This window comes from Musa acuminata, chromosome BXJ1-4 (genome assembly GCF_036884655.1).
Source record: "Musa acuminata AAA Group cultivar baxijiao chromosome BXJ1-4, Cavendish_Baxijiao_AAA, whole genome shotgun sequence".
Taxonomy (NCBI): domain Eukaryota; kingdom Viridiplantae; phylum Streptophyta; class Magnoliopsida; order Zingiberales; family Musaceae; genus Musa; species Musa acuminata.
The window spans coordinates 30,429,360-30,442,513 of NC_088330.1; the positions used below are offsets into that span (position 1 = coordinate 30,429,360).

A 13,154-nucleotide genomic window follows, 5' to 3' on the forward strand; every position below is an offset into this window, starting at 1 on the left:
ATAAAAGGTTAATTGATCTTCACCTACCAAGAAAAAGATTAATAGTAAAAGCAAATGGTTTCAAGGAAAAAAGAATCAAAAATAGATATAGGTTAGGAAGATTGAAACACTATAAATTAATTTATATTCCTTCTTTTATTAAGACTTTTGTTGTTGTTTATTTTACTCATAACTCTTACTCTCACTTAATATTTTATTAATTATATTTTCGATGCATCTTTTTCTTGATCAAATTTTAAAGTTGATTAAAATTTATCATAATATTAATTAATTCTCCTTCTTAGTGTCGTTAAGATCATAATAATTAGTATTAGAGTAAAGTTTTCTTAGTTGGATTAATATCTAAGAGAAATTTAATAACTTTGTTACGCAATCAAGATGATCATATCGTTACCTTTTATGGATTGTGATTTATAAAATGTCTTTGAGCTTAGTTTTCAAAAATATATAAAACTAATAGATAAATTAAATTATTCTATAAATTTTTTTTTTTGAATTGTAAAATAATAAATTTTTTATATTATACTTTAGATGAAAATAAGTTTAATCGAATTTCTACTTATGACTACATATGGTATATGACACATAAAGTTACACATAAGGAATTAATATAGTAAAAGAATCCAAAATTAATCTTTTTAGTTCCTAGTTATTTAAAATGAAACCAAACGAATTCATTGATGATAAATACACCTAATTTATGAATGCTATAATAAATAAAAGCATTTAGCAAAGATTATACTAATATTAAATTAGTAAGCAAGATTATAAAGTGTCTTTCCAAGAGTTGAGATTCAAATATAACAATGATGCTATAGATTTAAATAATCTTCCTCTTGAAAATCTCATAGGATTTCTAACTTATAAAATGATATTCAAAGCTCACGAAGAAGAGTTTCTTACGGATTCAAAAAGTTTATAAGAAAAAATAAGACAAATCAAATAAGAAAAAGATATAATACCAAAAGCGAGCCAAGAAAGTTTCAATCACAAAATGTAAAGGTACTTTAATAATGAATGTTCATAATTGAAAAAGAGAAAAAAAACATTCAAAACAATTTAGGATAAATCAAATGAGTCGTGAAAGAGTAACTTAGCAAAAACGAAGTTGCAAATAATATCTTAATAGCTTTAATGAAATATTTGATTCTCCCAAAACCTCTTTATCTTATGGAAGATGTCTCGAAGTATTTCATAAATTATATGGTGAACTCAAAAGGATTGATAAAAGATATAGTTCATTAAAAAAGAACATATCTTACTTACTAATAAGTATGATATATTAAAATTATGCATGACAAATATATGTTAACATTCTTGTATTCCTTATACTAAATATGAAAATTTAGAGTTATCTCATCTTATACTTAAAAAAGAGTTATTTTAAAAATCACTACAGTTGCATACTTTAAAATATATATAAAAATAATTATCATAAATAAAAATAGAATACTATTTAAAAGAGTCAATTGAGAGTGATAATTAATATAATCTCTTAAAAAATATATATATATGTTTTTATGACAAATATCAAAAAATTTTGAAGTTAAAAATAAGTTACTTGATATGATTCTTACTAAACAATATAGTATATTTGGAAAAGATGGTATATCTAATAATAGTATTTGCAACCAAAATGACCCACATTGCATACTTATACATCCCCTAAAATTAAATATATTTGTATAAAAATAATGATCATTATGCTTATTTATACTCTCTTAAAATAATGATCATCTTAAATTAGTTTGGTTCCTAAAAATATAAATAATTTAAATCCAAAAGGTAAGAAAAACAAAGTGACCCACACTGTGTTGGAAAAACCTGTTAAAGCGGAATAATTCTTTCCCTCTTTATGTATCAAAATAGGTTTCTCATCAAAATACCAACTTGATATCCAAATACAAATATCAACCAGCACAGCATAAACAATAGAGCAAAAAATCAATCACACAATGAGACGAAATCTTACGTGGAAAACCCAATGTGAGAAAAACCACGGGACTGTAGTCTACCTCAAACTTCCACTATCAATAATAATAATAATAGGTTTATAGTATGTCTTCTCACCTTCACTACGCACTCTCTGATCTATTTTCCTCACCTTCTCTCTCCTTTTTTTAATTTCTTTCATTTGAGCTCAAACGGTCCAATTTGTCCAAGCCCACATATAGGCTGGATCCAACAATTCTCCCCGTCCAGCTCATATGGTGGGTTGTACCAAGCCCGCTCTTCGCCTACATGCTTCAAGCTTCTCCTTAGGCAAAAACTTTGTCAACATATCTGAACCATTATCATTGGTATGTACTTTTTCCAATTGTAATTCTTTCATCTCAAGTACATCACGAATCCAGTGATATCTCACATCAATATGCTTGGATCTAGAATGGTATGTTGAATTCTTGGAGAGGTGAATGGTGCTCTGACTGTCACAGTAAACAGTATATCCTTCCTGTTTCAACCCCAATTCCTGTAGAAACTTTTTCATCCATAAAGCTTCCTTGCAGGCTTTAGTAATTGCTATGTATTCTGCTTCTGTGGTTGATAGAGCAAAACACTTCTGTAACTTAGATTGTCAAGAGACTGCTCCTCCTGCAAAAGTCATCAAGAATCCCGAAATAGATTTCCTAGAATCAGTATCACCTACCATGTCTGCATCTGTGTAGCCTTCTAACACTGGTTCATCACTGTCAAAACATAAACATAATCTGGAAGTACCTTTTAGATATCTTAATATCCATTTCACTACTGCCCAATATTCCTTTCCAGGATCAGAGAGAAATCGACTGACAACTCCAACTGCATGAGCTATATCTGGCCTAGTACAAACTATAGCATACATCAAACTGCCTATTGCAGATGAGTAAGGCACTCTAGACATTTCTTCTTTTTCTTTCTCACTTGTAGGATATTGTTTCGAACTAAGCTTGAAATGACCTGCAAGTGGGGAACAAACTGCTTTGGCTTTACTCATGTTGAATCTTTCAAGAACCTTTTCAATGTAAGTCTCCTAAGATAGTCAAATCTTCCTTTTCTTCCTATCACGAAAAATCTTCATGCTAGGTATTTGTTTCACCGATCCCAAGTCTTTCATGGCAAAAGACTTACTTAGCTCTCTTTTAAGCTTTTCAATTTTTCCAATATCATGGCCAACAATCAACATATCATCAACATATAGCAGTAAAATAATAAAATCATCATCTGAAAATTTCTTCATAAACACACAATGATCAGATGTGGTTCTATCATACCCTTGCTCATCATAAAGGAATCAAACTTCTTGTACCACTGTCTAGGTGCCTATTTGAGTCCATATAAGTTTTTCTTAAGCTTACATACTAGATTTTTTTTTCCCTTGACTTTGAAACCTTCTGGTTGCTCCATGTAAATTTCTTCTTCTAAGTCACCATGAAGAAATGATATTTTCACATCAAGTTGTTCAACTTCTAAATTCAAGCGGGCAGCCAAACCAAGAACAACTCGGATAGAGGACATTTTCACAATTGGAGAAAATATTTCTTCAAAGTCAATACCTTTCTTCTGACTGAATCTTTTCACAACTAGTCATACCTTGTATCTCTGTTGTGAGCTATTATTTTCAGTCTTCAATTTATAAACCCACTTATTCTTGATAGTGGAAGTTTGAGGTGGACTACCGTCCCGTGGTTTTTTCCACATTGGGTTTTTCACGTTAAAAGATTTGGTCTCACTGTGTGATTGATTTTTTGCTCTATTGTTTATATTGTGCTGGTTGATATTTGCATTTGGATATCAAGTTGATATTTTGATACACAAAGAGGGAAAGAATTATTCCGCTTTAACAGGTTTTTTCCAACAAGTGGTATTAGAGCAGCAGGTTGTTTGGTGCTAGTTTTTCTTGTGTGATTGAAATGGAGCAGTCAGATGGTGTGATTAAATTGAACTCATCAAATTATTCCACTTGGAGGCGTCTGATGGAAGATTTGCTCTATTGCAAAGATTTGTATAAGCCTATCAAGGTTAAAGATAAACCTTCTACTATGGACGATGAAGAATGGAAAGTTCAACATAGTAAAACTATTGCCTATATTAGAATATGGATGGATATAAACTTGCATGAGTATATTTCAGATAAAACCAAAGCTGATGTTGTTTGGCAAAGGTTAGAAAACCTCTTTGCGAAAAAAATAGTGGGAAATAAAATTTCTCTCCTTAGAAGGCTTGTAAATTTGAAGTATAAAGATGGTGGTAACATTGTTGAGCACATAAACCTATTTCAAAGTCTTGCAAACAAGTTGGTTGCTATGAAAATGAATATAGATGATGAGATGCAGGGATTGTTACTTCTCAGCTCTTTACCAGAAAGTTGGGAAACGTATGTGGTGACTATTTGCAACTCCACGCCAGAGGGAACTCTAACTATTGATATGGTTAAAGACAGTTTGCTAAATGAAGATGCCAGAAGGAAAAAACAGGGTGAATCTTCTTCCAGGGCATTTGTTACTGAAAAACAAGAAAGACGTGGAAGAAGTCATAGCAGAAATCCACATGGTTATAGAGGAAGATCCAAGTCCAGAAGAAATATCAAATGTTTTCACTGTAACAGGTCAGGTCACATGAAGAAAGAGTGTAGGTTTTGGAAGCGAGAATAGAATGAAATGAAGAAAAATGAGGAACTCATTTTGATACACAAAGAGGGAAAAAAATATTCCGCTTTAACAAGTTTTTTCCCAACACATTGCATACTTATACATCCCCTAAAATTAAATATATTTGTATAAAAATAATGATCATTATGCTTATTTATACTCTCTTAAAATAATTATCATCTTAAATTAGTTTGGTTCCTAAAAATATAAATAATTTAAATCCAAAAGGGAAGAAAAACAAATTTATTGTTAGCGATCATGTTAGCAATTATAACATATTATTGGACTTTATTGATATAAAACATTAATTGATAAACATCTTTATAAAACCTCTTTACGAAGATTAATTTAATTTTGTCAAAAGAAAATCAGATCTATTAAATTTATGTAGCTGATGGTACATGATCTTAATTAGGATGCTATATTAATATCTTCACTAATCTTTTGATATTTTTGATAAATATTTCGAAACTTTGTTTAGACATTTTGGACTAGCTTAAGTTATTCTTATGTTTTTTTTTATGACAAGGAAAAAAAAAAGAAGGTAACTTGTGCTTTTTATTTGCAGTTATGTCATGCTTTTATTTTTGCTTAGATGCTGATAGGGAGAATTAGTTTATATTTTGACATATGAGTTTTGGTGGTTATACAACTGATGTTTGATTATTTTATACAAAGGATTAACTTATATCTATCTTTTGATTGATCTTATATATTGATAATGATTAAACATTATTTATGATTGTACTTGACTTTGAAACTTGGTTGTATCTTGATATCTGGGCTTGAAATAATTAAATCTTAGTATTAATAAAATCAAATTTCTTTTAACTTGAATTCAAAATAAGTATTTAAAAGGATATATACTCTTTTTTATTTTAGTTCAATTTTCAATGACCCTTAAGATGACATATAGAGAGAGAGAGAGTTTTATTAAAATCTCATCGTGAATAGATTATGTAAACGAAGGAGAGAGACTATTGAATCCTTGATTATGAAATTAGATAATAAATTTAATGGACTAATGTGTTGTTGAGATAAGTGAATATTTGAAAGGACAAATGTCAAATCAAAAAGTCAAATGTTATATCAAAATATTATAATGCTAGAAATTGGATATGAGCTGATGGATTGATAGATTATCAAAGATCAAACTTTATACTAGAGGTTCAGACATCATAAGAAAAGGATTATATATCACATCAGAGGATGTTATGACAAAGCTAAGATTCAGATAAAGTAGTAAAAAATCAAACAACATACTGAAAGAGTTGATAATATGTTAAAAGGTTTGAAAATATATTAGATGAGTATTTGATTTATGAAGGACTTGGATGAGATCAATTTTTTACCAATTTGAGTCAATATCAAGCTAAAATAAAACTCAAGTTTACTGCACTCATTGGTTTTGAAAATATATTAAATGAGTGGTTGATGTGTCAAGACCGATCATTTTTTATCAATTTGAGTCGATATCAAGCTAAAATAAAACTCAAGTTTACTGCACTCATTGGTTTAAAGTTGAGCCAGAATTTGACCCATTAGAAGGCTATGGAAGTGGCATAAAGTTGTTAGAGATGATGGCACTACGAGAGCTAATTGTTAGTATTATTTGAATCAAGTGACAACTGTTGTTTATTAATTTTTTCGATAATGGTACTCCATGTAAAAAATTATGATGATAATATATTCTATGCAAAGTCATTGGTAACATGGTACCTTGAAATCTTAAAAATTTAAATTTTGATTGACTTTATTTTTTTAAACATTTTGGGAGCTATAAATATTTCACCTTAAGCTTGACTAAGAATATTTAATCTTGAGTTTGGAAAGTATTGTATCCCTGTTCAGAGTATTATTTAAGTTTCTTTCTCTCTCTTAAGTTATGATTATGATACTAAGTAATACGAGATAAGAGGTCTCTCGTAAAAACTTTAATATGAAAGTTCTGCCTTGAGCTTGAAAAGAGAAAAATAATAATAATTGATTTATACCTATTAAAGAAAGATGAATAATGAAATTAAATAGTTTTGACAGAAGAAAAATTGAGAATAGATATAGGTTAGAAAGATCGAATAATTATAAATCAATATGTATCTCTTTCTTAATTACTTATTTATTATCGAATAATTCACTTCACTCGTAACTCTTATTCGTATTTAATATCATACTAATCATATTTTTCATACATGTTTTTCTTGATCAAATCTTAAAATCAATTAAAATTTGATATAACTTTTAAGTCACCCCACCCCCTCCTCTTTGTGTCATTAACATCGATCGGAGATGTTTGATATAACCAACCGACATCCCCACTGTGCAAAGGTAGGATGAGTGTCGTAAAGAGCTTTGAGCAATTTCATAAATATGATTGGCACAAGAAAGCTCATCTAAATTAGCAATCCTATTTTAAAAGACTGGTCAAACTGTACTAACCTTGCATGATTGATGTAGCATCTGGATTCCTAAATCTCTTCACAGATCTTAGTCCTTGTGCTTGTCACGTCAACTGTGAGAGATGGTCTCCTCCTTAAATCCATTATTGATGATGTTATTAATCTGTGCTGGTACTGCTAACCCCCACTAATTAATCGATACAGTAGCAGACAGCAGCAGGTCTGGTCGGTGTTAGCCCATGTTTATCTGGTCTTTTACCTGCTGGCCTTTGCAGGTTTTGTTCCACAATCTTCTCATGCGATCTAATTATCAAGAACAAACTCCAGATGTTGTCCTTACAGCAGCTTCTTGACCACCGGAGCGCCGCTTCCTACCTCTTCTCCTTTTTCTGGCTTCTCAGTGTGTTCAACGAGAGCATATTGTGATTGGTTGCATGCCTTCCTTTGGTACAGCTTCAGGTGGATTTCTATGCTGCGTGACATAGTTTATTCGAGGTAGGAATGTGTTGTTTCTCATGTCTGGGCACAGATCTTGTTTACCATCGATTAAACAAGATGCATGCACCTGAAGCTTCAACAGTTGCTTCTTCTGCAGAAGAAAGAAGCTCGACACCTGCTCATCGTTTGTGAAGCTTCTCACCTCTTTCTTGTTGATCCGACTGGACCTTGTCATCGTCGTATCGAGCATCGCCGTGTGCATTCATTGCACATAGAATTGACTAGTTGTGGACAAGATCGCATGTTTTAGATCATACACGTCGTACATTAGTTCAGATGTCAGCTTCTCTTGTACCCAAAAAACAAAAAGGTCATTCATTTTCCTCGATGAATTAGCTAATTGTAATGGGTTTTAATCAGGAAGGTGACATCCTATCCGACCAACGTCATCTTCTAAGTCCCCTTCCACCAAACCATCATCAACTCATCTAAAGCCTTCGGCAAGCATAGGGCACAAGGTTTAGCAGTTGAATTCCAACCTTGTTTTTGCACCTGTAGATGACATTTGTTAGTCGGACTCGACATGTATTGCATTTGCTTCATATTAGACAATCCGTTCCTTCATCAAATGTTTCCTCTGTCATAAGCAAAACATAAATATGTGATGTACAAATCAAATGAAAATAAATTGACTGTTGATAAAAGGGTTTCCTCTGTCCTATAGCAAGAAGCTCTGATAAGGACGGACTATATGACAAGAAGTTTCCTCTGTCCCATAGCGTGCAAACATGGGTATGTGAACCGACTTTCGACAGGTGAGTGCGTATGTTTGACATTGAGAAGAACATGTTGTCGAAAGTTCTCTCGCTAAAGAAACACAAAGCTGATCAAAAGGTCCTTTCTTTCCAAAAGGAGTCTTTTCTTTTGCAGATTGAATCGGATTTGTTGCTTGATTTCTGTCGGTGAGTTAAAAGCACAGTATTGACCTTTCTGATGCATCATTACCTAAAAGAGATGCTTTAAGTGAAAACACAAGTCCAAAGATTTGTATTCCACTCGCTGATTAAGGTGCAGACAGACATCCTCCGCTAAGAACAAAGACCAAATATTTCCTGGTACATTCACATGTTTGGTCTTCTGCTCATCAGACATCTGTCTCACAATCTTCGAACGCAGCAAACCCAAGTGTGTTCTTCTCTTGACAGCTTTCATGAAGGTTATATAAGATCCAGATTTCCTAATTGCACTCACAGTGTGTTTTCTGAGCCGTCAAGTTTTGTGAACACAAGAAATGCAAGTACAGTTCCTGCTCATTGTTTTGTGAGCCTTCTTGCTGATTTCTAACTCCGAGTGCTGTCTCCCAGCACCAAGCCAATGGACACTTGTGCAAGTAACTCAACTTCAAAATGACAGTAGTAGTTGGATCGGGAGATGCCCCACAAAGCTGGTTTGTCTTTGAGATTGCAGAGGATCTGCACTTGCTTCTTCTTGAGCTCAGCTTTGTTCTTCTTTCTTTATCATAAAAGAAGAAAATGTATGTATACTATAAACAGCAAATGATGAGGACAAGATTTGATCTCAAAATCTGAAAATGATCTGATAAGTTCTTTTCTATCTATCTATCTAATCTAGTCAGGTTCTTCTCAACCTATACAAATTACATGTTAGATATAAATGAGCACAAAGATAATTAAGTCAATACATCAGCATCGAATAATGTTAAAGTGTAAATTTATAGGATGAAATTTGAAATCCTCAATTTAGAATAAGTCAACCACACCATCATCATCGGACTAATGCTTTAGATTATATTTGATGAAAGAGACACATTTTATTCAAATAATCTACTGCCATTATGGAATTCTCTAATAACATTGACGTATGAAATGAAATGGTAGCTTCCTATCACTTTGCATTTTCCACTGTTCTTTAGGACGGTTTAATGATGAAACACCATTTTGTCACTAAGAATTTTGATTTTTTTTTTTATAATCCTTAAAGACTATCTATCTCATGTGGTTGGTATTGTTTGTAAAATCATTTTCTTTAGCGACAAAATAAAGTATTTTACCAATATATCTTTATAAAATTTCCTTATGTTACATAAATAAATAGTCAAAACACTTTCAATAGCCACATTCAACACGAGAAATGCATGTTCTCCGAATTAAATAAATATAAAAAAAGTCACGTTCTTTTACCAAATAACATCTTCCTCCACTTATATTCTTTGTAACTTTATTATTATGATGGTAATACAAATCACCATTGTTAGAAAAAAATATATAAATTGATAAAAAATTCATTGTCAGCTGAGAGAGTCGAGTTACCTTTCATCCATCCGTCTGTCTTACGTTAATAAAGATTCAAAGTAGGAAAATACTAATTTCCTTCTTGTTTATTATGGTAATAAAAATAATTATTATTTTTTTAATGATAAGAAAGACTCAAATTTTCTTTATTTTCTTTACGATAAGGATGATAATCATAAATTTTCTTTCTATTCTTTAAGGTATAAAAACATATCGTAAAGAGAAAAAAAAGGAGTTGATTATATGAAATTATTCGAACCTATATTTAGGGATCTCGAATTACTAACTTAAGCAAAACCTCCCTCGACTTTAGGAGCATGATATTTTTACCTCGAAAATATAGTATTTTTATCTCAAAAACACCTTAAATATTTTTATATATATGAATTTGGATCATATAATCAAAATGATAATAATAGAATTTTTCCTCTAACACACAAACATAAAAGAATTTATCGTCAAATTCGATTCACGACCATATGAGCGATGGCTGTGTAACCATCAATTTACATGAAATATTGACTGAAAATTTTACCACATCAACCAATCATTTGTGGTCAGCAGACTCACCGCCCACTCGTCTATCTCAAACTTGAATGCTCCAATGATGATTGATGGGTGACCAACCAAACCCCGCTCCCTCTTCATAGATTCCCATCAATGCCCCTTTGGGGACCCCTCCCACTCCTCTCTCTCCAATTATTCCCTATGTGGACTCTAACCAGCCACCTTAATCGGACTCCTTCCTTCTCTCCTCCCTCGGCACCCATTTATTGCTTGCATCACCGAACAGAAGCTGATAGCCCTCCCTATATATTAATAATGCTCCTCTCGCCCACTCCTCCTTCATTACCTTCTCATCTCCCTCTTCCCTTCCCCCTCTTTCTACTATGCATCTTTCCTTGGCCATAAGTCTCGCCTCCGCCGCCGTCGTCTTCTCTATTGCCCTCGTTTCCTTCGCCTACTTTAAGATGTTCCGCAGGTACAGGATACCCCTGTGCGGCTGGTGCCGCAGGTCCGACGACTTGGAGCTCGGCCCCGCCCAGGCCCGCGTTGCCGACGGCCCCGAAACCGTCCTCGGCAAGGAGAAGAGCTCCGCAGCCCGGCGGTTCGGATGGGCCGAGATCGAGTCGGTCACCGGGAAGTTCGCCCCCCACGCGGTGGTCGGCGAGGGCGGCTCCAGCACCGTCTATCTCGCCTGCCTCCCGGACTCCTCCCTCGCTGCCCTCAAGCTCCACCGCCCCAGCGAGCGCCTGCATCGCGCCTTCCGCCAGGAGCTCGATGTCCTCCTCCGCCTCCGACACCCCCACATTGTCCGCCTCCTCGGCTACTGCGACGACCGCGGTCCGTATCTCGCCCCCTCCCTACGCTTCCCCCCTCTCGTCTCGTCTTCTCCCAATTGGCTGAAGGCTTTGGGTTCCCGATCGCAGAGGAAGAAGGCGTGTTGGTGTTCGAGTACGTGCCGAACGGGAGCCTCCAGGAGAGGCTGCACGGCGACGGCGAGGTGCTGCCGTGGGCGCGACGCATGGCGGTCGCGTACCAGGTGGCGCAGGCGCTGGAGTACCTGCACGAGGGGTGCGACCCCCAGGTGGTGCACGGCGACGTCAAGGCCGCGAACGTGCTCCTCGACGGACGGATGGAGGCGAAGCTGTGCGACTTCGGGTCGGCCCGGGCGGGCTTCTCTGCGGCGGTGGCTCCCCCGCGCTCCGCCCGCGCCATGATGGTGGGTTCCCTGGGCTACGTCGACCCGCACTACCTGCGCTCCGGGATGGTCTCCAAGAAGAGCGACGTGTACAGCTTCGGGGTGCTGCTGCTGGAGCTGGTCACGGGGGCGGAGGCGTTCGACGCGGGCCGGGAGCTGCGGCTGACGGCGGCGATGGGCCCGGTGCTGCGGGACCCGGAGGGGAGGGCCACGAAGGCGTTGGACCCCAGGCTGGGCGGGGACTACGACGCCGGGGAGGCGAAGGCGGCTGTGGACGTGGCGTCCTCGTGCGTCGGCGACAATCCCGGTCTCCGCCCATCCATGGCGGACGTGGTCAGGATGTTGCGGGACAAGGCATCGTCTTCCATCGCAGCCGTTGCATCAAAATCTGACGGCAAACATGATTTGTAGATTAGGGGGCCACATCTGTCATATAACCATTATGTAAATTAGATAGCCGCAGTGGGAGAGAGAGAGAGAGGAAATATATGGATGTATACTGCAATTGTGAAATATCGTAGGGGGTTTTGGGTAAGTGGAGACATGCAATTATCCAGAAAGGTCCATTTGACATTTATCTCTCGAAGAAAAGCCACTCCAATTAAATAATCAACCCATAACGGTCCAAAGGATGGCACATACATTTCATGCTGATATCATCATCAGGTCATTAATGAATATTATTATTATATATTAACACGTCCTTTTTATGATATCAAATTTTATTCTCATTATATTCGGGAGATGTGCAGATGTCAAAAATTAGGATAAAAATATTTACAGTTCAAGTACAACTTTAAATCAGAGGGGGAATAAAAAAGCTCTCATAATTAAGGTTTATTCTTATTTGTACTATGTGAGATCATACATGCGCGCATGGTGTGAATTGGAAACCTGGAATGACAGTTGCAAGTGCCACATCGGGTGGGCCATCTGCTATCGTCTTCTCTCCCTCTCTGTAATGGTTGCCACGTCGTGACCGCGTCAGATCTCACATCCGACTCGATCAGCGAGTGGCCGTGAATTAAAGACCCGGCGATCAATGTGACCCCCATATCGAAAGCTACCGTATAGTATAATGGAGGTCTGTCGTTGACATATCAACCGTTCCATCGATGAGCAAATAGGGACAGCTTCAGTATTAGAACAAAGAAGAGAAGACGAAGCTTGGTTTTGGTGTGAGGAAATACGTAAGCGGAAGGAGAAGGGCTACGTAGTGGTTGAGAATATTAGTGTCGACCGAGGAAGAAGTGGAGTGTGACACTTCAACCGAAGAATCCATTAAGGAGAAGAAAGAGAAGGGAACGGTGTGTGTTAAAGGGGTGGCTTGCTCGGTGGAGATGCTGCTGCTGCTGCTTTAAACCTTTGATCCCCTCGAACTTTATGCCTAGTCCAACTCTACTTTTTGTGTTGCTTTACTTGCCACTGTCTCCCTTGGGTCCTTGTGCGCGCACTCGGTCTGGCAAAGCAGAGAAGTTCCAGTTTGGTGCCATGGGTTTTGTTCCGTTCCTGACATGCCTGCGTGAACCGCGCAGAAACTCAAAATTATTATTGTCATTTAGTAGCTCTGGCCGTAGAGAAATGTCAGCTATGGTCCGAAGAGCAAAGTCAACCATACTTCGTCTTCCTCCCGCATCTCCGGTCGTCTGTGAGCTGCAACAGGGGAACGAGGAACCGA

General features: G+C 36.5%; 1 protein-coding gene across 1 annotated transcript; it reads left to right on the top strand.

Annotated features, from left to right (window-relative positions):
- Window positions 1–10,579: 10,579 nt before the first annotated feature.
- On the top strand, window positions 10,580–12,011 carry LOC135652322 (salt tolerance receptor-like cytoplasmic kinase 1). Its single transcript, XM_065173167.1, has 2 exons — window positions 10,580–11,118; window positions 11,205–12,011. Exons 1-2 carry the CDS (start codon window positions 10,665–10,667, stop codon window positions 11,885–11,887), a joined length of 1,137 nt encoding a protein of 378 aa, XP_065029239.1. The 5' UTR covers window positions 10,580–10,664; the 3' UTR covers window positions 11,888–12,011.
- The last annotated feature ends 1,143 nt before the right edge of the window (window positions 12,012–13,154 follow it).